Raw genomic sequence first — 27434 nt, 5'->3', positions numbered from 1 at the left:
AAATAACAGGGAAATAAAAACGTATTCTAATCGGATTAGAAAAAAAATTAGGCAAGCATACACAAGAGATAGCCTAAGGGAAAGTGAAACCGACAGGGTCTGCCCGTCATGCGACACAATTCCTCAAGAGCTCTGACCTGGGAACCTCATACAAAAACAAAGAATAACAATATAAAGACGATAAGGAATAGGATCACCATCCCTCTAGTCGTCTAAACAAGCTTGCTATCTGAATCAGCAGACTGAGATTCAGCTGACGGATCAGTAATAGGATCCTCCAACGTTGCCAGAACTTCTCTCAGAAGAGCATGTAGGCGAGCCATTTTAAATTTAAAAACAAAATTCACCTCCATCGTAGCATCCGGGGTCTCTGATCCTAGAGGTAGTTCCTCTGAAGCCGCATCCCCAGAAGACTGATCAGATACCAAAGTCCTCTTACATGCCGGACCTTGGGCAGGGTTACACGGATTAAAGGGACAGTACACTGTAAAATAGTTTTTCCATTAATGTATTTTAAATGACTTGTTATACCAACTACAGAGTATAAAATATTTGATAAATTCCATTTTCATGCTTATTTGTGTATATGAAGTAGCTGATTTTGTGCTTTGAAACCACAGCCTATTACAATGTGTTGATGATATCAGATCTCATTATGTTCTAAGTTTGTGTAAACAGACTTGCTTCCTTATCTTTTATTTGGCTGGAACACCAAAGCTCAATACATAGAGAGAACAATGGAAAATTATCATTTTATTACTGAACTACCCTGCATCCCACTGAGAGTATAATCTCTTCTGCTGGCTGTGTATACTTAGGTTATTCAATAGCCTATACTCCAGTATTAATTTGTTCAGTGTAGGTGGCGATACCACAGGCTAAATCAGCTATTTCAAATGCTGAAATAGGAGTAAAGGAGCTACTTGTAACCAATTTAATACACTCTAGCAGGTTAAAAAGATCATTGGGAATAATTTAAAGGGAAGAATTTTTTGGGTGAACTGTCCCTTTAAGTCTTCGCTTGCACGTAGCAGGACGATGCAAATGCGCCAAAGCCAAGGAAATGGCCATGCGAAACCGTGCAGTAACCTCTGATGGAAAAAGGCCTCCTTCAGGAGAAGTAACGGTATGCGTGGCAACCGCCTGTGTAGGAACAGAAGATGTTAAGGAACGCAACTCACGGGATGCCGAATCCTCAGAGGCGGATGGTTCATTGGTCTCTAACGTTCCAACATGGGAAGATGAGAACATTCTATTGCGGCATACGAAACATAATTGAGAGGGCTGGGTTACCCGGGCCTCCTCACAATAAACACAGGTATCAAAATCTGAATCAGAGGAAACTGCCTCTAACATATCAGAATCCTCCATAACTCGCTAAGTAGATTATGGTAACAGCTGGCACCTTACACCCCCAATGGCTGGGGCACTCACCACCTCCTATGACCCAGACAGATAGAGAAAACGGATCTTCTCCGCAGTCGCCCGGTCAGGAATACGGAAATGGGAAACAAAAATAAGACCGCAAGCAGTCACGTGGTACAACCTGCAGGATTCACTCCCGCTAAGAAAAGCGTGCCAGTTCATAAAACTGTGCAGCTCGAAAATAACCTGTACGTTCCATAAAAGCCTATGAGCCCCAAACGTCACTTACACAAGAGCAGTCAAAATCACATAACAAACATGATTACAGCCCCCACTGTTCAATAATCCCCCTTCAGAGATATTAACCCTTGATTCCATAAAGATAAAGGAGTCCCACTGAGACCCTGTCTTCTCTAACGTTACAAGCATGTAAAAACAGAAACAACCTTACCGGAATCTATGCCGTGGAACAGCAACGCGGTCCTTCAAGTTTGACAGATGGTAGCAGCGCTTCTGACATGGCCTTGAGTGCAGAAAAGCAGGCAGCGAAACTCGTCAACCCTGATTACTTATGGAGCTGTTAATATGAATAGGGATGTTTCGCAGAAAGACTCTCCCTGCATCTCCGGACTCTAACTTTAATCAATGCTCACACTGAGAGGCTGACAAGACTACAAGGAATTCAGTAAGTCAATTAAGATTTCAAATTATTGAACACATACCTATAGACAGACGAGGGGGGGGGGAAGAAACAAACAGCTTAAAGAGAGAGGCCTTTTGGATTTATCATTTAGAAAGTAGGATACCCATGGGAATAAATAAGGAATGGGATTTATCACTATTTTTGTGAAATTATGCATATTTTTCATCTTAGGTTATGAATAGGCATGGGATGTAACCTCTATCTTTGGAATGTTGTTTATAAATTCAGTCTAGGTTTTATAATGCAAAATTTGAGATATGCTTAATTGAAGTAATTTTACCTATGTGTTTATATTATGTACTGTCTCTTTAAATGTATATTTTTCTGTTGTAGAAGGGGAGTTGCTCTGTGATGTCAGAGAGGGAGGGGCTTAGAGTGCTGTTTAAGTCTGCCACATATGTAACCATTTATGCATGATTAAGGACTTGTGTGTCCGAAACGTTGCTGTTTTAACTTTGTTGCACTTCAAATAAATTTGGAGATTATTTCAAGTGGTGCTGCTGCCTCTGTTTTTCATGTATGTTTTTGGGTCTTTGGTGTGAGGCCTAGCAGTAAGCACACTATACTGGTGCTGAAATACTTTGGACGAGACTACTTAAAACTCCAGTCCCATCTCGAAGAGTACTACCCTCCATAAGAGACTACTCCGTAATCTTTCGACACTTCTCTGCCAACCTCCTGTGACGAAAGGCAAAGAATGACTTGGGGAAGAGGGAAGTGGGGGAAGTATTTAAGCCTTTAGCTGGGGTGTGTTTGACGCCTCCTGGTGGCCAGGTTCTGTATTTCCCAAAAGTAATGAATGCAGCTGTGGACTCTCCTTGTATTTAGAAGGAAATGTAAGTTTAGAAGCCGGCCCATTTTTGGTGAACAACCTGGGTTGTTCTTTCCGATTGGTGGATAAATTCACCCAGCAATAAACAAGTGCTGTCCAGTGTTCTGAACCACAAATTGGCTGGCTCCTTAGCTTAGATGCCTTCTTTTTCAAATAAAGATAGCAAGAAAATGAAGAAAAATGTATAATATGAGTAAACTAGAAAGCTGCTTAAAATTGCATGCTCTATCTGAATCACGCAAGAAAAAATTGGGTTCAGTTTCCCTTTAATTCAAGCATGAAGTTGGTTATTAAGAAAGGCTTCTTCTCGATTATCATAGGCATATAGTGACTCACAAGGCTGCATTTTCAAGACAAATTCATGTAAGGGAATTCCATGGAAATCAGTTATATCCAATGTAGAGCTTGAAAAAAGTCAGCAAGGTGGTTGACCAGTCTTTATAAGAAGGGCAGGTATTTTCATGAAAGATCCCAAAACTGGGGAATTGTGCTGTATCTTTAAAACTGCACAAGCACCATAATGAAAACACACATACTACATCTTGAGGTACCCTTTTATTTAGTTTGTTTTCACTCGTAAAAAATGTAGACACAGTCCAAAAACTGTACCTGAATCTCTGGGACCTATATACTGGTAATTACCTTGCCTACAGATCCTAGCTGTAAATATGTACGACAATGTGTGAAGGAAGGTGAAGATCTAGAACACTGAAGAAGTCTTCATAAAAGATATAAGCCATTAAGACAATCAGAAGCTTGGCAAACATATCAAGTCAGAATGTTTGTCAAATTGAGAGGGTAATACTTAAAAAGCAATTAAATGTGAAGAGGTTTATCAGCAAATAAATATTTGGATGAACTATTTTAATGAAAACATGAAACAGAATTTGGCACTATGGAATTTTGAGGTACTTTGCAAATAATTAAAATATTAATAATAAATATTTATAATACAGTAAATGCAAAGAGTAGACTAGGTAAGTGAATCTTTCTCAGAATGACCAGTAGGTGAAAAGTAATGCAAAGCACATTACACTGTGATCATCAGCATTCCTCATAGATTGCAAAAGACAACAACAGGTATTTAAAAAGGTTGCTTATTGCTAAAACTAAAGTTATTTTCTAAAACGGCTTGGTCTGCAGAAAATATGTAGGTATGACTTGTGTGGTTACCTCACTGAAAATCCACTTAAACTTATTTAAAGGGATAGTAAACACCAAAAATGTTATTGTTTAAAAAGATAGAAAATCCCTTTACTATCCATTCCCCAGTTTTGCATAACCAACACTGTTATAGAAATATACTTTTTACCTCTGTAATTATCTTGTATCTAATCTTCTGCATCATGCCTCCGTTTCTCAGATCTTTTGACAGACTTGCATTTCAGGCAATGTTATTAATGTGAAACACATGAACTAACGCCATCTAGCTGTAAAAAACCCTGTCAAATGCATTCAGATTAAGAGGCGGCCTTAGAAATTAGCATATGAGCCTACATAGGTTTAGCTTTCAACTAAGAATATCAAGAGAACAAAGCAAATTTGATGAAGAAAGTAAATTAGAAAGTTGTTTAAAATTACATACCCTATTTCAATTTTTTGAAAGTTTAATTTGGACTTTACTATCCCTTTAATTGGACATGAAAACAGAATTTATGCTTACCTGATAAATTACTTTCTCCAACGGTGTGTCCGGTCCACGGCGTCATCCTTACTTGTGGGAAATATCTCTTCCCCAACAGGAAATGGCAGAGTCCCAGCAAAGCTGGCCATATAGTCCCTCCTAGGCTCCGCCCACCCCAGTCATTCGACCGACGGACAGGAGGAAAAAATAGGAGAAACCATAGGGTGCCGTGGTGACTGTAGTTAGAGAAAATAATTCATCAAAACTGATTTAAAAAAAACCAGGGCGGGCCGTGGACCGGACACACCGTTGGAGAAAGTAATTTATCAGGTAAGCATAAATTCTGTTTTCTCCAACATTGGTGTGTCCGGTCCACGGCGTCATCCTTACTTGTGGGAACCAATACCAAAGCTTTAGGACACGGATGAAGGGAGGGAGCAAATCAGGTTACCTAAACGGAAGGCACCACGGCTTGCAAAACCTTTCTCCCAAAAATAGCCTCCGAAGAAGCAAAAGTATCAAATTTGTAAAATTTGGCAAAAGTGTGCAGTGAAGACCAAGTCGCTGCCTTTCATATCTGATCAACAGAAGCCTCGTTCTTGAAGTACCATGTGGAAGCCACAGCCCTAGTGGAGTGAGCTGTGATTTTATCAGGAGGCTACCGTCCGGCAGTCTCATAAGCCAATCGGATGATGCTTTTAAGCCAAAAGGAAAGAGAGGTAGAAGTCGCTTTTTGACCTCTCCTTTTACCAGAATAGACGACAAACAGAGAAGATGTTTGTCTGAAATCTTTTGTGGCTTCTAAATAGAATTTTAGAGCACGGACTACGTCCAAATTGTGTAACAAACGTTCCTTCTTTGAAACTGGATTCGGACACAAAGAAGGTACAACTATCTCCTGATTAATATTCTTGTTAGAAACAACCTTTGGAAGAAAACCAGGCTTAGTACGCAAAACCACCTTATCTGCATGGAACACCAGATAGGGCGGAGAACACTGCAGAGCAGATAACTCTGAAACTCTTCTAGCAGAAGAAATAGCAACCAAAAACAAAACTTTCCAAGATAACAACTTAATATCTATGGAATGTAGAGGTTCAAACGGAACCCCTTGAAGAACTGAAAGAACTAGATTTAAACTCCAGGGAGGAGTCAAAGGTCTGTAAACAGGCTTGATCCTAACCAGAGCCTGAACAAAAGCTTGAACATCTGGCACAGCTGCCAGTCGTTTGTGTAGTAAGACAGATAAGGCAGAAATCTGTCCCTTTAGAGAACTCGCAGATAATCCTTTATCCAAACCTTCTTGTAGAAAGGAAAGGATCTTAGGAATCTTTATCTTATTCCATGGGAATCCCTTGGATTCACACCAACAGATATATCTTTTCCATATTTTATGGTAAATTTTTCTAGTTTAGTTTTCTGGCTTGAACCAGAGTATCTATCACAGAATCTGAAAACCCACGCTTTGATAGAATCAAGCGTTCAATCTCCAAGCCATCAGCTGGAGGGAAACCAGATTTGGATGTTCGAATGGACCCTGAACAAGAAGGTCCTGTCTCAAAGGTAGCTTCCATGGTGGAGCCGATGACATATTCACCAGGTCTGCATACCAAGTCCTGCGTGGCCACGCAGGAGCTATCAAGATCACCGAGGCCCTCTCCTGCTTGATCCTGGCTACCAGCCTGGGAATGAGAGGAAACTGTGGAAACACATAAGCTAGGTTGAAGGTCCAAGGCGCTACTAGTGCATCCACTAGAGTCGCCTTGGGATCCCTGGATCTGGACCCGTAGCAAGGAACCTTGAAGTTCTGACGAGACGCCATCAGATCCATGTCTGGAATGCCCCATAATTGGGTCAACTGGGCAAATATCTCCGGGTAAAGTTCCCAATCCCCCGGATGGAAAGTCTGACGACTCAGATAATCCGCCTCCCAGTTTTCCACTCCTGGGATGTGGATCGCAGATAGGTGGCAGGAGTGATCCTCCTTGTTCCCCCCTGATGATTGATATAAGCAACAGTCGTCATGTTGTCTGATTGGAATCTTATGATTCTGGCCTTTGCTAGCTGAGGCCAAGCCCTGAGAGCATTGAAAATCGCTCTTAGTTCCAGAATGTTTATCGGGAGAAGAGACTTTTCCCGAGACCATAGTCCCTGAGCTTTCAGGGATTCCCAGACCACGCCCCAGCCCACTAGACTGGCGTCGGTCGTGACGATGACCCACTCTGGTCTGCGGAAGCTCATTCCCTGGGATAGGTGGTCCAGGGTTAGCCACCAACGGAGTGAATCTCTGGTCTTCTGATCTACTTGAATCACTGGAGACAAGTCTGTATAGTCCCCATTCCACTGTTTCAGCATGCACAGTTGTAATGGTCTTAGATGAATTCGCGCAAAAGGAACTATGTCCATTGCTGCAACCATCAACCCTACTACTTCCATGCACTGAGCTATGGAAGGACGTGGAACTGAATGAAGAACTTGACAAGCGCTTAGAAGTTTTGACTTTCTGACATCTGTCAGAAAAATCCTCATTTCTAAAGACTCTATTATTGTTCCCAAGAAGGGAACTCTTGTCGACGGAGACAGAGAACTTTTTTTCTATGTTCACCTTCCATCCGTGAGATCTGAGAAAGGCCAGAACGATGTCTGTATGAGCCTTTGCCCTTGAAAGGGACGACGCTTGTATTAGAATGTCGTCCAAGTATGGTACTACTGCAATGCCCCTCGGTCTTAGAACCGCTAGAAGGGACCCTAGTTCCTTTGTGAAAATCCTTGGAGCAGTGGCTAATCCGAATGGGAGGGCCACAAACTGGTAATGTTTGTCCAGAAAGGCGAACCTTAGGAACTGATGATCTTCTTTGTGGATAGGAATATGTAGGTATGCATCCTTTAGATCCACGGTAGTCATAAATTGACTTTCCTGGATTGTAGGTAGAATCGTTCGAATGGTTTCTATTTTGAACGATGGTACTCTGAGAAATTTGTTTAGGATTTTTAAATCCAGAATTGGTCTGAAGGTTCCCTCTTTTTTGGGAACTACGAACAGATTTGAGTAAAATCCCATTCCTTGTTCCGCCATTGGAACTGGGTGTATCACTCCCATCTTTAACAGGTCTTCTACACAATGTAAGAATGCCTGTCTCTTTATTTGGTTTGAGGATAAATGAGATATGTGAAACCTTCCCCTTGGGGGTAGTTCCTTGAATTCCAGAAGATAACCCTGAGAAACTATTTCTAGTGTCCAGGGATCCTGAACGTCTCTTGCCCAAGCCTGAGCAAAGAGAGAGAGCCTGCCCCCCACTAGATCCGGTCCCGGATCGGGGGCTACTCCTTCATGCTGTTTTGTTAGCAGTAGCAGGTTTCTTGGCCTGCTTACCCTTGTTCCAGCCTTGCATCGGTTTCCAGGCTGGTTTGGACTGTGAAGCATTACCCTCTTGCTTAGAGGATGCAGAATTAGAGGCCGGTCCGTTCCTGAAATTACGAAAGGAACGAAAATTAGACTTATTCTTGGCTTTGAAAGGCCTATCTTGTGGGAGGGCGTGGCCCTTTCCCCCAGTGATGTCTGAGATAATCTCTTTCAATTCTGGCCCAAAGAGAGTTTTACCCTTGAAGGGGATATTAAGCAATTTTGTCTTGGATGATACATCCGCTGACCAAGACTTTAGCCAAAGCGCTCTGCGTGCCACAATTGCAAACCCTGAATTTTTCGCCGCTAATCTAGCTAATTGCAAAGCGGCATCTAAAATAAAAGAATTAGCCAACTTAAGTGCGTGAACTCTGTCCATAACCTCCTCATATGGAGTCTCTCTACTGAGCGACTTTTCTAGTTCCTCGAACCAGAACCACGCTGCTGTAGTGACAGGAACAATGCACGAAATGGGTTGCAGAAGGTAACCTTGCTGTACAAAAATCTTTTTAAGCAAACCCTCCAATTTTTTATCCATAGGATCTTTGAAGGCACAATTATCCTCGATAGGAATAGTAGTGCGCTTGTTTAGAGTAGAAACTTCCCCCTCGACCTTAGGAACTGTCTGCCATAAGTCCTTTCTGGGGTCGACCATAGGAAATAATTTCTTAAATATAGGAGGGGGGACAAAAGGTATGCCGGGCTTCTCCCACTCCTTATTCACTATGTCCGCCACCCGCTTGGGTATAGGAAAAGCGTCGGGGTGCACCGGAACCTCTAGGAACTTGTCCATCTTGCATAATTTTTCTGGAATGACCAGGTTGTCACAATCATCCAGAGTAGATAACACCTCCTTAAGCAGTGCGCGGAGATGCTCTAATTTAAATTTAAATGTCACAACATCAGGTTCAGCCTGTTGAGAAATTTTTCCTGAATCTGAAATTTCCCCATCTGACAAAACCTCCCTCATGGCCCCTTCAGATTGGTGTGAGGGTATGACAGAGCAATTATCATCAGCGCCCTCTTGCTCTTCAGTGTTTAAAACAGAGCAATCGCGCTTTCTCTGATATGTAGGCATTTTAGATAAAATATTTGCTATGGAGTTATCCATTACTGCCGTCAATTGTTGCATAGTAATAAGCATTGGCGCGCTAGAAGTACTAGGGGCCTCCTGCGTGGGCAAAACTGGTATAGACACAGAAGGAGATGATGTAGAACCATGTCTACTCCCTTCATCTGATGAATCATCTTGGGCAACTTAATTATCTGTGGCAGTACTGTCCTTACTTTGTTTGGACGCTATGGCACAATTATCACACAATTTTGAAGGGGGAGACACATTGGTTTTCATACATATAGAACATAGCTTATCTGAAGGTACAGACATGTTAAACAGGCTTAAACTTGTCAATAAAGCACAAAAACCGTTTTAAAACAAAACCGTTACTGTCTCTTTAAATTTTAAACAGAGCACACTTTATTACTGAATATGTGAAAAAATATGAAGGAATTGTTCAAAATTTACCAAAGTTTCACCACAGTGTCTTAAAGCATTCAAAGTATTGCACACCAATTTTCAGAGCTTTAACCCTTAAAATAACGAAACCGGAGCCGGTTACAGTTTTAACCCCTCTACAGTCCCAGCTACAGCCTTTGCTGCGACTTTACCAAACCCAGAGGGGAATACGATACCAAATGAAGCCTTCTAGGAACTTTTCCAACCACTTTCAGATCCTCACACATGCATCTGCATGTCTTGCTCTCAAAAGTAACTGCGCAGTAATGGTGCGAAAATGAGGCTCAGCCTACAACTGGGAAGGCCCTTCCTGACTGGAAAAGGTGTCTAACACAGTGCCTGACGTTAAAAAACGTTCCCCAAGTTTATAAGCGTGAATTACCAGCATAAACATGTATAAAATGCTAAAATAAAGCAATCGATTTTGCCCATAAAAGTGTCTACCAGTTTTATAGCCCATATTAAGCCCTTTATTCTGTTTGAGACTAAGAAAATGGCTTACCGGTCCCCATGAGGGGAAATGACAGCCTTCCAGCATTACACAGTCTTGTTAGAAATATGTCTAGTCATACCTTAAGCAGAAAAGTCTGCTAACTGTTTCCCCCAACTGAAGTTACTTCATCTCAACAGTCCTATGTGGAAACAGCAAACGATTTTAGTTACTGTCTGCTAAAATCATCTTCCTCTCACAAACAGAATTCTTCGTCTTTTTCTGTTTCAGAGTAAATAGTACATACCAGCACTATTTTAAAATAACAAACTCTTGATAGTAGAATAAAAAAACTACAACTAAACACCACATACTCTTAACCATCTCCGTGGAGATGTTGCCTGTGCAACGGCAAAGAGAATGACTGGGGTGGGCGGAGCCTAGGAGGGACTATATGGCCAGCTTTGCTGGGACTCTTTGCCATTTCCTGTTGGGGAAGAGATATTTCCCACAAGTAAGGATGACGCCGTGGACCGGACACACCAATGTTGGAGAAATCCAATTTTTTTCTTTCAAAATTCAGATATAGACATTTTAAACAACTTTCCAATTTACTTATATTATCAAATCTGCTTCATTTGCTTGATATCCTTTGCTGAAGGAACAGCATTGCACTACTGAGAGCTAGATGAACACATCTGTTCAGCCAATCAAAAGAGACAAATGTGTGCAGGCAGCAGCTACCTCCCACTAGTGTAGAATATGTACATATTCTTTTTCAACAAGGGATAACAAGAGAACAAAGTACATTTGAAAAAAGAAGTGAATTTAAACATGTCTTAAAATAACATGCTCTATTTGAATCCTGAAAGTTTAATTTTGACTTTCCTATCCTTTTAAATGTGATATATGCAAAAGACTAAAACAATTTTAGCATAGGGGTGTAAAATGGTTTAACAGTGAAGGGGTCAAAGTTCCCCTACAAGCTTGTTATTTCTGTCTAGACTGAAGTCCAAAGATAGCATCAGACAAGAATTAACCATTTACTGGCTAAAGGGATTATGTGTGTGTGTGTATGTATGTATTTATATATATATGTGTGTGTGAGTATGTATGTATGTGTGTGTATATATATATATATATATATATATATAATACACACATTAAATACAATAAAATACAAAAACAATAATAATACACAATATATGCAGAAATTTAACCAACCTGTTCTATTTTAAATTTTTGCATATATTGTGTATTATTGTTTTTGTATTTTATTGTGCCCTATTGTATCAATTGCAATGTTTTGTGATCCCAGGACATACTTGAAAACAAGAGAAATCTCAATGTATCCTTCCTGGTAAAATATTTTATAAATAAATTTATATATATATATATATATATATATATATATAATGTTGCCAAATTCACACAGCATTTCCAATATATCTGCTACTAAATACAATGTTTAGATGGATGTGTACTATCAAAATGTTTTTGTATTTGGACCTTGCATAGTATCAATTTATTTTACCATAAAATTACTTTCTTAAAGTCAAATTGTGCCTTATGAAGAGTTTAACAGACAGACAGCAACTTACTGACTGGCCACACAATAACTGTTTACTTATATGAAATGACAGACATTAAAGGAGAACTAGGGATATGGTATTTTACACTAACAAATATGTGTTGGCTTCAAGCTAAGGCTGTAGTATTTTCACAATTAAGAGATGAAATAATACATAAAAAGGACATCATGTCTTTGTTTTAAACATAAACAAAAGAAAACATAAGAAAATGTGCTAGTTGAACAGGTTTTGTGAAAATATTTCGCCTTTTCTAAAATTGAGCAATCCAGAAATAAAAACTAGAAAAACGTATATTGTCTGTGCCCAGCACTCAAAGCCAAACAGAGTTCAGCTTTGTATCTTTTGCAGGAGAGCATACCTAGGTATGCTCAGGAGCAGTATTGCACTTCTGGGAGATAGATGGTGATTGGTGGCAGCACATGTATGCCTTTTGTCACTGGCTCACCAGGCGCGTTCAGTTGGCTCCCATTAGTGTATTGCTGCTCATTGGCCTACCTAGGTATTAATAATTATTTGTAAAATGCAGCAAATTCTGTAGTGCTTAGATATGCTTTTTAATTAGATAATAGAAGTATATTGGAAATAAATGTAACACTGCATGCTCTATCTCTGGGATATGTATTGTATGTATTGGGTACTTGAAAAGCGCGGCTAATCACCCGTAAGGGTCTCAAGGCGCTGCTCATTTTATCGACCTCAGAAGGATGAAAGGCTGAGTGGACCTCGCCGGGGATCGAACCTGTAACCCTTGGGTTGCTACAGAGCTCAGCCACAGTGCCTTAGCATGCTGAGCTATCTAATCAAGCTCATTTTATCTGGGGGCCACTGTCCAAGTGTTCTTCTCCCACAGGGGCCACTTGAACAGAGTAAGTGCTCTGGAACTGGATATACTACAAACTGGAAGTGACATTTACCCAGGTAGTAGTGCATGGTGGGAGCTGTAGTCCACAATAGACATACACAGTTTATTTATCTTGTGAGTGGCAAGTGAAGTGATCATTCTGGAACTGAATAAAAAGTGACATTTATCCAAGCAGTAATAATGGAAGTCTACACTGGACAATGCTTGTTTTTATATTTATCTTGTGAGTGCCTCTGCCTATACAGGACATCAAGGGCTAGATTACAAGTGTAGTGCTAAATATCACTTGCATGCAAGCAATATTAGCGCTCCATTTTGTAATACCAGCGCATGATAATGTGCACTGGTATTACAAGTAAATCGCAATGCGAACGTAAGCTCCCGTCCGCATTGCTTGGAAGCATTGCGCTCACGGGAGCATGCTTCCAGAGGCTTCTATGTGAGCCTTGTTCTGATGCCGTCTATCCTCGCACAGCAGTGACAGCATTTTTTTTAATTATATATGAATATGCTTATATACATATATATTTATGTGTTAATATGTGTATATACACATATTAACACACAATATATATATGTATATAAGCATATACATATATATTTACTTTGCGGTCTATGAGAACACAGTTCCTATAGACTCCAATGTAAAGGCACTTTTCAGTGCCGTTTTTATTCCAACACCCCACTCCCACCAGAAACTGCATAGAGCAGTTATTTTTTATTAAAAAAAATGATAGATTTTTTTTTAATAAAAAACTATAATGCCCTTTATTTTGAAGGCATTTGGGGCACTTTTAGAAAATTAACCAGAGATCGGATCTCTAGTTAAATTTCTGAGCGTTAATTTTGACTATACTGTCCCTTTTATTTACTGGATATATATATATATATATATATATATATATATATAGTGACCTCCTACCTTTTTTCATCTGGCTCTGACAAGCAGTCCAGCCCGCTGAGATTCTGGTCCATTCAACGTAATTCCATCCAGAACCAATCAGAAGAGACGAAGGCGGGCTCCGCCCCCAGCTTCCCGAGGCTCATGGAGCGCAATGTTCACATGGACGTGGGGTTTACACTTGCGAGGGATAGACCATTCCCACAACAGGCAGATGACAGTGCAATATAGGATGAGAGCCACTGCAATAAAGGGACAATAGAAAAAAAGGAAAGTGTTAGCAATGGTTAGGAGAGTTAATCTTAAAAGATGAGCAAGTTTATAGAGACTCAACATCAATAAACAATATAACAAGAACATTTTCACTACATAAATTTATATTAAAATAATTTCTAATATATGCATAGTATATAATCAACAATTAACATCTCATACAAAATAGATGATTTAAAAGCATACAAAATCTGCTCAATTTTGCAGTTCAGGGACATACCACTTGGAAAGTATCTTTTACTACTATATATATTATAGGTATATATTATAGGGACATTAAAGTAACATTGCAGTACATAGATACAGTTTACCTAATGAGCCTTTTTAAATACCAGTAACAAAATAAACATTAGTTTTGCACCCCTTTTGCTGTGTAGTTTTTCACAGTGCTAGATACCCCTCACCACAAGCAATATTTTATTTAACTTCAGTGTGAGTGACCCAGAGGCAGAACTTTTTATTAAAACATTTTCTGCAGATCAATTAAAAATTAAATTAGATTTTAAATTAGGCAGTTACACTACAGCATCAGGTCAATTACAATGTGTTGATTAACTGGAGAATAAAGCAATTTTTAAAGTTTTTTGATTTATGTTTAATAATATATTGCAGCAGTTGAAAACTACATTGCCAATTAGCTGCAGAGCATAAAAGGAAATGTTTGCTAATCTTTAAAATGTCTCTTGTATAAATGTATTTCCTTTGCTCTTGGTCTAAATTATAAAGTAAAAATGTAGTAACAAAAAGATGTATTGCTCACAAGAATGTACATTCAGGAGTCATAGTTTTTTGTAGACAGGGAAAACTTAGGGGGTGGGGTTGAAAACATCCCTGAGAGACAGAGGTTGGAAAAGAAAAATAAATAAAAAATAAATAACTAAGTTGTTAGTACACTAAGGTATATATGAGGATCACCTAAGTTATAGATGAGGGGGGGGAGGGTATTATAAACCTAAGTCCTGTCTCGACTCTCAGATCTGAAACCTCTGTTTAGACTTCAAAGCTCAGGAGCCATTGGGTATTGTACCTATCCTTCCATTCAGACCAAACTAATTCAAACGAGTCTAGTTTACCCATAGTGTAATATAGGGCTGCAACAACTAATCGGTAAGATTGATCATAAAAATAGTTGTCAAAGAATGTCATTATCAATTAGGTGGTCAGCGATTAGTTGGTCACTGTAATATATATTTTTTCCATAGAGTAAATATAAGCCATCAGAGAGACCACGTCCGCCCAGGCGGGGGGACTGATCCTCTTCCAGGCCCTGGCTATAGATAGCTTGATAGCAGAAAATAATTAGATGCATAGTGTGCCCAAGTGTCTGGGTAGTTTGTGTGTACCTATATGAAAGAGGGCCACCTCAGGAGTCCTGGTAATATTAACACCTAAACTATCTTATATGCTCACTGCTATTTCAAAGAATACTTTTCCAATCATGATTGTTGATGCAAAACTGATAATTCACCTTAAAAAAAGCAAAGAAGTACAAAGAATGTGAGGTAGGAGGGGGTAAACAAAAACACAGATACATTAGCTAAAAGTATTAACCCAAGCCTGCCTGGGAGAAAGTGAGCAAGTACAAATATCAGATGTATTTTACAGCAAAGGGAAGCAAAATAAAAAATGAATGAATACTGCAATACTGTTTAATTTTCAATAATGAAACATTCTGGGCTAGACTGCAAGTGGCGCCCTGGAGTTAGCGCAGGTTGTGATAAGCAATATCGCGACCGCACTAACTTACATGCATATTACAAGTTGAAAGTAAATGGCTATGCTTAAGCGTAAACAAAATTTGCATTCAACGGATTAGCGCGCCTAATGGCCTAGCTTAAAGGGACACTGTACCCAAAAATTTTCTTTCATGATTCAGATAGAGCATGCAATTTTAAGCAACTTTCTAATTTACTCCTATTATCAATGTTTCTTCGTTCTCTTGCTATCTTTATATAAAAAGAAGGCATCTAAACTTTTTTTCTTGGTTCAGTACTCTGGACAGCAGTTTTTGATTGGTGGATGAATTTATCCACCAATCAGCAAGGACAACCTAGGTTATTCACCAAAAATGGGCCGGCATCTAAACTTACATTCTTGCATTTCAAATAAAGATTCCAAGAGAATGAAGAAAAAATGATAATAGGAGTAAATTAGAAAGTTGCTTAAAATTTCATGCTCTATCTGAATCACAAAAGAAAAAATTTGGGTTCAGTGTCCCTTTAAAGGACCAGTCAACACAGTAGATTTGCATAATCAGCAAATGCAAGATAAAAAGACAATGCAATAGCACTTAGTCTGAACTTCAAATGAGTAGTAGATTTTTTTTCTGACAATTTTAAAAGTTATGTATTTTTCCACTCCACTCCCCTTGTACCATGTGACAGCCATCAGCCAATCACAAATGCATACACGTACCATGTGACAGCCATCAGCCATTCACAAATGCATACACACTTATTCTTGCACATAGTAGGAGCTGGTGACTCAAATTTAAATATAAAAAGACTGTGCACATTTTGGAAAGTTGTTTAAAATGGCATGCTCTATCTGAATAATACAAGTTTCATTTTGATTGAGTGTCCCTTTAAATAAGGGTTAAAAAAAAAACACACCAAGCACAACATAAATACATTGAAATATAGTATTACACATATATAAGGGTTAAAAGGTATATTGTATATGACAAGGTATTTGACTGGGAAGGGCTAATGCGTGTCAGGTTAGTGTTAGTTTTTTTTTTTTCTTTTATAAAACTCACTCAATTGAAGGCTATTGGGAGAACTTAACGCGGTCATGAGCGAAAATAATCAGATAGAGCGCCACTTGTTATCTGGTCCTTGCATTGTTGAAATGCTGAGCTTAATAGTCCGTAAAGATAAACTTGCACAATGTTTGAAGAGAACAGCCTGACAGAAAAGGGCAATATCTCCTCCACCACGGAGGAATGAACACAAACACCTCAGCGTTTTACTGAGGTGCCTACCTGCCCCCTCTGCACTCCGGAGTGGAAAAGCGACTTAAACACCTTTATTTAACAGCTTTATTTAAAATGATACTTCTGCCAAAGATTTTATATACTTTGCAAAATATCCCAGTCTTTCTGAAAGGGAAGGATTTAAGAGTCTTAAATGCTTCAATTCGGATGTTTATTTGGCAAAATAAGAAACCAAGAATCTCATTTAAAAACAGAATTTATGTTTACCTGATAAATTTCTTTCTCCAACGGTGTGTCCGGTCCACGGCGTCATCCTTACTTGTGGGATATTCTCTTCCCCAACAGGAAATGGCAAAGAGCCCAGCAAAGCTGGTCACATGATCCCTCCTAGGCTCCGCCTACCCCAGTCATTCGACCGACGTTAAGGAGGAATATTTGCATAGGAGAAACCATATGGTACCGTGGTGACTGTAGTTAAAGAAAATAAAATATCAGACCTGATTAAAAAAACCAGGGCGGGCCGTGGACCGGACACACCGTTGGAGAAAGAAATTTATCAGGTAAACATAAATTCTGTTTTCTCCAACATAGGTGTGTCCGGTCCACGGCGTCATCCTTACTTGTGGGAACCAATACCAAAGCTTTAGGACACGGATGAAGGGAGGGAGCAAATCAGGTCACCTAAATGGAAGGCACCACGGCTTGCAAAACCTTTCTCCCAAAAATAGCCTCAGAAGAAGCAAAAGTATCAAACTTGTAAAATTTGGTAAAAGTGTGCAGTGAAGACCAAGTCGCTGCCCTACATATCTGATCAACAGAAGCCTCGTTCTTGAAGGCCCATGTGGAAGCCACAGCCCTAGTGGAATGAGCTGTGATTCTTTCGGGAGGCTGCCGTCCGGCAGTCTCGTAAGCCAATCTGATGATGCTTTTAATCCAAAAAGAGAGAGAGGTAGAAGTTGCTTTTTGACCTCTCCTTTTACCTGAATAAACAACAAACAAGGAAGATGTTTGTCTAAAATTCTTTGTAGCATCTAAATAGAATTTTAGAGCGCGAACAACATCCAAATTGTGCAACAAACGTTCCTTCTTTGAAACTGGTTTTGGACACAGAGAAGGTACGATAATCTCCTGGTTAATGTTTTTGTTAGAAACAACTTTTGGAAGAAAACCAGGTTTAGTACGTAAAACCACCTTATCTGCATAGAACACCAGATAAGGAGGAGAACACTGCAGAGCAGATAATTCTGAGACTCTTCTAGCAGAAGAAATCGCAACTAAAAACAAAACTTTCCAAGATAATAACTTAATATCAACGGAATGTAAGGGTTCAAACGGAACCCCCTGAAGAACTGAAAGAACTAAATTGAGACTCCAAGGAGGAGTCAAAGGTTTGTAAACAGGCTTGATTCTAACCAGAGCCTGAACAAAGGCTTGAACATCTGGCACAGCTGCCAGCTTTTTGTGAAGTAATACCGACAAGGCAGAAATCTGTCCCTTCAGGGAACTTGCAGATAATCCTTTTTCCAATCCTTCTTGAAGGAAGGATAGAATCCTAGGAATCTTAACCTTGTCCCAAGGGAATCCTTTAGATTCACACCAACAGATATATTTTTTCCAAATTTTGTGGTAAATCTTTCTAGTCACAGGCTTTCTGGCCTGAACAAGAGTATCGATCACAGAATCTGAGAATCCTCGCTTTGATAAAATCAAGCGTTCAATCTCCAAGCAGTCAGCTGGAGTGAAACCAGATTCGGATGTTCGAACGGACCCTGAACAAGAAGGTCTCGTCTCAAAGGTAGCTTCCAAGGTGGAGCCGATGACATATTCACCAGATCTGCATACCAAGTCCTGCGTGGCCACGCAGGAGCTATCAAGATCACCGACGCCCTCTCCTGCTTGATCCTGGCTATCAGCCTGGGGATGAGAGGAAATGGCGGGAACACATAAGCTAGTTTGAAGGTCCAAGGTGCTACTAGTGCATCCACTAGAGCCGCCTTGGGATCCCTGGATCTGGCCCCGTAGCAAGGAACTTTGAAGTTCTGACGAGAGGCCATCAGATCCATGTCTGGAATGCCCCACAGGTGAGTGACTTGGGCAAAGATTTCCGGATGGAGTTCCCACTCCCCCGGATGCAATGTCTGCCGACTCAGAAAATCCGCTTCCCAATTTTCCACTCCTGGGATGTGGATAGCAGACAGGTGGCAGGAGTGAGACTCCGCCCAAAGAATAATTTTGGTTACTTCTTCCATCGCTAGGGAACTCCTTGTTCCCCCCTGATGGTTGATGTACGCAACAGTCGTCATGTTGTCTGATTGAAACCGTATGAACCTGGTCCTCGCAAGCTGGGGCCAGGCCTGGAGAGCATTGAATATCGCTCTCAGTTCCAGAATATTTATCGGTAGAAGAGATTCTTCCCGAGACCAAAGACCCTGAGCTTTCAGGGATCCCCAGACCGCGCCCCAGCCTATCAGACTGGCGTCGGTCGTGACAATGACCCACTCTGGTCTGTGGAACATCATCCCTTGAGACAGATTGTCCAGGGACAGCCACCAACGGAGTGAGTCTCTGGTCCTCTGATTTACTTGTATCTTCGGAGACAAGTCTGTATAGTCCCCATTCCACTGACTGAGCATGCACAGTTGTAATGGTCTTAGATGAATGCGCGCAAAAGGAACTATGTCCATCGCCGCCACCATCAACCCGATCACTTCCATGCACTGAGCTATGGAAGGAAGAGGAACGGAATGAAGTATCCGACAAGAGTCCAGAAGCTTTGTTTTTCTGGCCTCTGTTAGAAAGATCCTCATTTCTAAGGAGTCTATAATTGTTCCCAAGAAGGGAACCCTTGTTGACGGGGATAGAGAACTCTTTTCCACGTTCACTTTCCAGCCGTGAGATCTGAGAAAGGCCAGGACAATGTCCGTGTGAGCCTTTGCTTGAGGAAGGGACGACGCTTGAATCAGAATGTCGTCCAGGTAAGGTACTACTGCAATGCCCCTTGGTCTTAGCACCGCTAGAAGGGACCCTAGTACCTTTGTGAAAATCCTTGGAGCAGTGGCTAATCCGAAAGGAAGCGCCACGAACTGGTAATGTTTGTCCAGGAATGCAAACCTTAGGAACCGATGATGTTCCTTGTGGATAGGAATATGTAGATACGCATCCTTTAAATCCACCGTGGTCATAAATTGACCTTCCTGGATGGAAGGAAGGATAGTTCGAATGGTTTCCATCTTGAACGATGGGACCTTGAGAAATTTGTTTAAGATCTTGAGATCTAGGATTGGTCTGAACGTTCCCTCTTTTTTGGGAACTATGAACAGATTGGAGTAGAACCCCATCCCTTGTTCTCTTAATGGAACAGGATGAATCACTCCCATTTTTAACAGGTCTTCTACACAATGTAAGAACGCCTGTCTTTTTATGTGGTCTGAAGACAACTGCGACTTGTGGAACCTCCCCCTTGGGGGAAGTCCCTTGAATTCCAGAAGATAACCCTGGGAGACTATTTCTAGCGCCCAAGGATCCAGAACATCTCTTGCCCAAGCCTGAGCGAAGAGAGAGAGTCTGCCCCCCACCAGATCCGGTCCCGGATCGGGGGCCAATATTTCATGCTGTCTTGGTAGCAGTGGCAGGTTTCTTGGCCTGCTTTCCCTTGTTCCAGCCTTGCATTGGTCTCCAAGCTGGCTTGGCCTGAGAAGTATTACCCTCTTGCTTAGAGGACGTAGCACCTTGGGCTGGTCCGTTTTTACGAAAGGGACGAAAATTAGGTCTATTTTTTGCCTTGAAGGGCCGATCCTGAGGAAGGGCGTGGCCCTTACCCCCAGTGATATCAGAGATAATCTCTTTCAAGTCAGGACCAAACAGCGTTTTCCCCTTGAAAGGAATGTTTAGTAGCTTGTTCTTGGAAGACGCATCAGCCGACCAAGATTTCAACCAAAGCGCTCTGCGCGCCACAATAGCAAACCCAGAGTTCTTAGCCGCTAACTTAGCCAATTGCAAAGAGGCGTCTAGAGTGAAAGAATTAGCCAATTTGAGAGCATTGATTCTGTCCATAATCTCCTCATAAGGAGGAGAGTCACTATCGAGCACCTTAAGCAGTTCATCAAACCAGAAATATGCGGCTGTAGTGACAGGGACAATGCATGAAATGGGTTGTAGAAGGTAACCCTGCTGAACAAACATCTTTTTAAGCAAACCTTCTAATTTTTTATCCATAGGATCTTTGAAAGCACAACTATCCTCTATGGGAATAGTGGTGCGTTTGTTTAAAGTAGAAACCGCTCCCTCGACCTTGGGGACTGACTGCCATAAGTCCTTTCTGGGGTCGACCATAGGAAACAATTTTTTAAATATGGGGGGAGGGACGAAAGGAATACCGGGCCTTTCCCATTCTTTATTAACAATGTCCGCCACCCGCTTGGGTATAGGAAAAACTTCTGGGAGCCCCGGCACCTCTAGGAACTTGTCCATTTTACATAGTTTCTCTGGGATGACTAAATTTTCACAATCATCCAGAGTGGATAATACCTCCTTAAGCAAAATGCGGAGATGTTCCAATTTAAATTTAAATGTAATCACATCAGATTCAGCCTGCTGAGAAATGTTCCCTAAATCAGTAATTTCTCCCTCAGACAAAACCTCCCTGGCCCCCTCAGATTGGGTTAGGGGCCCTTCAGAGATATTAATATCAGCGTCGTCATGCTCTTCAGTAACTAAAACAGAGCAGCCACGCTTACGCTGACAAGGGTTCATTTTGGCTAAAATGTTTTTGACAGAATTATCCATTACAGCCGTTAATTGTTGCATAGTAAGGAGTATTGGCGCGCTAGATGTACTAGGGGCCTCCTGAGTGGGCAAGACTCGTGTAGACGAAGGAGGGAATGATGCAGTACCATGCTTACTCCCCTCACTTGAGGAATCATCTTGGGCATCATTGTCATTATCACATAAATCACATTTATTTAAATGAATAGGAATTCTGGCTTCCCCACATTCAGAACACAGTCTATCTGGTAGTTCAGACATGTTAAACAGGCATAAACTTGATCAGAAAGTACAAAAAACGTTTTAAAATAAAACCGTTACTGTCACTTTAAATTTTAAACTGAACACACTTTATTACTGCAATTGCGAAAAAACATGAAGGAATTGTTCAAAATTCACCAAATTTTCACCACAGCGTCTTAAAGCCTTGAAAATATTGCACACCAATTTTGGAAGCTTTAACCCTTAAAATAACGGAACCGGAGCCGTTTTAAGCTTTAAACCCCTTTACAGTCCCTGGTATCTGCTTTGCTGAGACCCAACCAAACCCAAAGGGGAATACGATACCAAATGACGCCTTCAGAAGTCTTTTATAAGTATCAGAGCTCCTCTCACATGCGACTGCATGCCATGCCTCTCAAAAACAAGTGCGCAACACCGGCGCGAAAATGAGACTCTGCCTATGCTTTGGGAAAGCCCCTAAAGAATAAGGTGTCTAAAACAGTGCCTGCCGATATTATTAAATCAAAATACCCAGAATAAATGATTCCTCAAGGCTAAATAAGTGTTAATATCAATCGATTTAGCCCAAAAAAAGTCTACAGTTTAAATAAGCCCTTGTGAAGCCCTTATTTACAATCGTAATAAACATGGCTTACCGGATCCCATAGGGAAAATGACAGCTTCCAGCATTACATCGTCTTGTTAGAATGTGTCATACCTCAAGCAGCAAGAGACTGCAAACTGTTCCCCCAACTGAAGTTAATTGCTCTCAACAGTCCTGTGTGGAACAGCCATGGATTTTAGTTACGGTTGCTAAAATCATTTTCCTCATACAAACAGAATTCTTCATCTCTTTTCTGTTTCTGAGTAAATAGTACGTACCAGCACTATTTGAAAACAACAAACTCTTGATTGAATAATGAAAAACTACAGTTAAACACTAAAAAACTCTAAGCCATCTCCGTGGAGATGTTGCCTGTACAACGGCAAAGAGAATGACTGGGGTAGGCGGAGCCTAGGAGGGATCATGTGACCAGCTTTGCTGGGCTCTTTGCCATTTCCTGTTGGGGAAGAGAATATCCCACAAGTAAGGATGACGCCGTGGACCGGACACACCTATGTTGGAGAAAAACTCTGTATATCTAAAAGATTTGGAGGCATAGCGTTACCTGACATTCGAATATACAATTTAGTGTTCCTGGCCAGGATTGTGTTGGACTGGATAGCGAATTCAGACTATGTTACGAACAATGCCCTTGAAAAAAATATGACTTATCAATTTATTCCGATATCTTTATTACACCTTGGGTCTAATAAAATACCTAAAAAAATTAAACAACTCAAATCTATATATATCCCCATAATAGCCTGGCGCAAGATTCTTCTAATCTTAGGGATTAAAACTAATATTTCCCGACATCAAACGATTCTTGGAAACCCAGAGTTTCAACATGGCACCCAATCAAAGGTCTTTCAGACTTGGAGAGACTCAGGGTTAAGTAGGATTGGCCAGCTACTAGAAATACAGGGAGTGCAGAATTATTAGGCAAATGAGTATTTTGACCACATCATCCTCTTTATGCATGTTGTCTTACTCCAAGCTGTATAGGCTCGAAAGCCTACTACCAATTAAGCATATTAGGTGATGTGCATCTCTGTAATGAGAAGGGGTGTGGTCTAATGACATCAACACCCTATATCAGGTGTGCATAATTATTAGGCAACTTCCTTTCCTTTGGCAAAATGGGTCAAAAGAAGGACTTGACAGGCTCAGAAAAGTCAAAAATAGTGAGATATCTTGCAGAGGGATGCAGCACTCTTAAAATTGCAAAGCTTCTGAAGCGTGATCATCGAACAATCAAGCGTTTCATTCAAAATAGTCAACAGGGTTGCAAGAAGCGTGTGGAAAAACCAAGGCGCAAAATAACTGCCCATGAACTGAGAAAAGTCAAGCGTGCAGCTGCCAAGATGCCACTTGCCACCAGTTTGGCCATATTTCAGAGCTGCAACATCACTGGAGTGCCCAAAAGCACAAGGTGTGCAATACTCAGAGACATGGCCAAGGTAAGAAAGGCTGAAAGACGACCACCACTGAACAAGACACACCAGCTGAAACGTCAAGACTGGGCCAAGAAATATCTCAAGACTGATTTTTCTAAGGTTTTATGGACTGATGAAATGAGAGTGAGTCTTGATGGGCCAGATGGATGGGCCCGTGGCTGGATTGGTAAAGGGCAGAGAGCTCCAGTCCGACTCAGACGCCAGCAAGGTGGAGGTGGAGTACTGGTTTGGGCTGGTATCATCAAAGATGAGCTTGTGGGGCCTTTTCGGGTTGAGGATGGAGTCAAGCTCAACTCCCAGTCCTACTGCCAGTTTCTGGAAGACACCTTCTTCAAGCAGTGGTACAGGAAGAAGTCTGCATCCTTCAAGAAAAACATGATTTTCATGCAGGACAATGCTCCATCACACACGTCCAAGTACTCCACAGCGTGGCTGGCAAGAAAGGGTATAAAAGAAGAAAATCTAATGACATGGCCTCCTTGTTCACCTGATCTGAACCCCATTGAGAACCTGTGGTCCATCATCAAATGTGAGATTTACAAGGAGGGAAAACAGTACACCTCTCTGAACTGTGTCTGGGAGGCTGTGGTTGCTGCTGCACGCAATGTTGATGGTGAACAGATCAAAACACTGACAGAATCCATGGATGGCAGGCTTTTGAGTGTCCTTGCAAAGAAAGGTGGCTATATTGGTCACTGATTTGTTTTTGTTTTGTTTTTGAATGTCAGAAATGTATATTTGTGAATGTTGAGATGTTATATTGGTTTCACTGGTAAAAATAAATAATTGAAATGGGTATATATTTGTTTTTTGTTAAGTTGCCTAATAATTATGCACAGTAATAGTCACCTGCATACACAGATATCCCCCTAAAATAGCTATAACTAAAAACAAACTAAAAACTACTTCCAAAACTATTCAGCTTTGATATTAATGAGTTTTTTGGGTTCATTGAGAACATGGTTGTTGTTCAATAATAAAATTAATCCTCAAAAATACAACTTGCCTAATAATTCTGCACTCCCTGTAGAGAACCATACAATCAAAACATTCAATCTAGAGAATAAAGATTTTTTTGCATATCTACAAACTAGACACTATGCTTATAAGCTAATTGAGGAACACGGGTGGAATTGAAACTGGGGAGAGGTGGAGAATTGGATCTTAATGGTCAAACATTGATTTTTTTCCAATATCCAAAGGATATCAAATTATCTTTTCCAGGTTAAATGACCCAAATTTTAGAGAAATATCTCAACAGTGGAGTAATTTAATCCCTGGCGAAGATATAAGTACATCTCGTATACAGAGATCTATAGAGCTGGTTTCCCAAAGCACATTATGTTTAACTTGGGTTGAATCCCATGTGAAACTGTTAAATAGGACTTACTATACTCCAGAGAAGGGCTTTAGATGGGGTAATCCTGCATTTAATGCTTGTCCAAAATGTTCCTACCCAAGGGCTAATATGATTCACATGATTTGGGATTGTCCCAAAATCTGCCAGTTTTGGCAGAAAGTAGCCTTTTGGGCTTCCAAAACTCTTAAACTCCCTATTTGTAACTTAAATATATTACAAATAATTTTCTTATGGGATGAGACACAAAATTCGCAATATAAAAAATATAATTTATGCTTACCTGATAAATTCATTTCTCCTGTAGTGTAGTCAGTCCACGGGTCATCCATTACTTATGGGATTATAACTCCTCCCTAACAGGAAGTGCAAGAGGATCACCCAAGCAGAGCTGCTATATAGCTCCTCCCCTCTACGTCATATCCAGTCATTCGACCGAAACCATACGAGAAAGGAGAAACTATAGGGTGCAGTGGTGACTGGAGTTTAATTAAAATTTAGACCTGCCGTAAAAAACAGGGCGGGCCGTAGACTGACTACACTACAGGAGAAATGAATTTATCAGGTAAGCATAAATTATATTTTCTCTTGTTAAGTGTAGTCAGTCCACGGGTCATCCATTACTTATGGGATACCAATACCAAAGCTAAAAGTACACGGATGACGGGAGGGACAGGCAGGATCTTTACACGGAAGGAACCACTGCCTGTAGAACCTTTCTCCCAAAAACAGCCTCAGAAGAAGCAAAAGTGTCAAATTTGTAAAATTATGAAAAACAGAATTTATGTTTACCTGATAAATTTCTTTCTCCAACGGTGTGTCCGGTCCACGGCGTCATCCTTACTTGTGGGATATTCTCTTCCCCAACAGGAAATGGCAAAGAGCCCAGCAAAGCTGGTCACATGATCCCTCCTAGGCTCCGCCTACCCCAGTCATTCGACCGACGTTAAGGAGGAATATTTGCATAGGAGAAACCATATGGTACCGTGGTGACTGTAGTTAAAGAAAATAAAATATCAGACCTGATTAAAAAAACCAGGGCGGGCCGTGGACCGGACACACCGTTGGAGAAAGAAATTTATCAGGTAAACATAAATTCTGTTTTCTCCAACATAGGTGTGTCCGGTCCACGGCGTCATCCTTACTTGTGGGAACCAATACCAAAGCTTTAGGACACGGATGAAGGGAGGGAGCAAATCAGGTCACCTAAATGGAAGGCACCACGGCTTGCAAAACCTTTCTCCCAAAAATAGCCTCAGAAGAAGCAAAAGTATCAAACTTGTAAAATTTGGTAAAAGTGTGCAGTGAAGACCAAGTCGCTGCCCTACATATCTGATCAACAGAAGCCTCGTTCTTGAAGGCCCATGTGGAAGCCACAGCCCTAGTGGAATGAGCTGTGATTCTTTCGGGAGGCTGCCGTCCGGCAGTCTCGTAAGCCAATCTGATGATGCTTTTAATCCAAAAAGAGAGAGAGGTAGAAGTTGCTTTTTGACCTCTCCTTTTACCTGAATAAACAACAAACAAGGAAGATGTTTGTCTAAAATCCTTTGTAGCATCTAAATAGAATTTTAGAGCGCGAACAACATCCAAATTGTGCAACAAACGTTCCTTCTTTGAAACTGGTTTTGGACACAGAGAAGGTACGATAATCTCCTGGTTAATGTTTTTGTTAGAAACAACCTTTGGAAGAAAACCAGGTTTAGTACGTAAAACCACCTTATCTGCATGGAACACCAGATAAGGAGGAGAACACTGCAGAGCAGATAATTCTGAGACTCTTCTAGCAGAAGAAATCGCAACTAAAAACAAAACTTTCCACGATAATAACTTAATATCAACGGAATGTAAGGGTTCAAACGGAACCCCCTGAAGAACTGAAAGAACTAAATTGAGACTCCAAGGAGGAGTCAAAGGTTTGTAAACAGGCTTGATTCTAACCAGAGCCTGAACAAAGGCTTGAACATCTGGCACAGCTGCCAGCTTTTTGTGAAGTAATACCGACAAGGCAGAAATCTGTCCCTTCAGGGAACTTGCAGATAATCCTTTTTCCAATCCTTCTTGAAGGAAGGATAGAATCCTAGGAATCTTAACCTTGTCCCAAGGGAATCCTTTAGATTCACACCAACAGATATATTTTTTCCAAATTTTGTGGTAAATCTTTCTAGTCACAGGCTTTCTGGCCTGAACAAGAGTATCGATAACAGAATCTGAGAATCCTCGCTTCGATAAAATCAAGCGTTCAATCTCCAAGCAGTCAGCTGGAGTGAAACCAGATTCGGATGTTCGAACGGACCCTTGAACAAGAAGGTCTCGTCTCAAAGGTAGCTTCCAAGGTGGAGCCGATTACATATTCACCAGATCTGCATACCAAGTCCTGCGTGGCCACGCAGGAGCTATCAAGATCACCGACGCCCTCTCCTGCTTGATCCTGGCTATCAGCCTGGGGATGAGAGGAAATGGCGGGAACACATAAGCTAGTTTGAAGGTCCAAGGTGCTACTAGTGCATCCACTAGAGCCGCCTTGGGATCCCTGGATCTGGCCCCGTAGCAAGGAACTTTGAAGTTCTGACGAGAGGCCATCAGATCCATGTCTG

The 27434-nt window shown here is 40.9% G+C and overlaps 1 protein-coding gene across 6 annotated transcripts in view; it reads right to left on the bottom strand.

The window, feature by feature from the left end:
• Positions 1 to 27434, bottom strand: part of THRA (thyroid hormone receptor alpha) — a 672980-nt gene that overhangs the window by 208743 nt on the left and 436803 nt on the right. For all 6 annotated transcript variants that reach the window (XM_053698205.1, XM_053698250.1, XM_053698223.1 and 3 more), the window contains one exon: positions 13250 to 13470. In XM_053698205.1, the coding sequence (XP_053554180.1) occupies positions 13250 to 13302 (53 nt within the window). In that variant the 5' untranslated portion in view covers positions 13303 to 13470. The remainder of the gene's footprint in view (positions 1 to 13249; positions 13471 to 27434) is intronic.

This window comes from Bombina bombina, chromosome 1, assembly GCF_027579735.1.
Source record: "Bombina bombina isolate aBomBom1 chromosome 1, aBomBom1.pri, whole genome shotgun sequence".
Classification (NCBI taxonomy): domain Eukaryota; kingdom Metazoa; phylum Chordata; class Amphibia; order Anura; family Bombinatoridae; genus Bombina; species Bombina bombina.
This window is presented reverse-complemented; position numbering and strand designations above follow the sequence as displayed.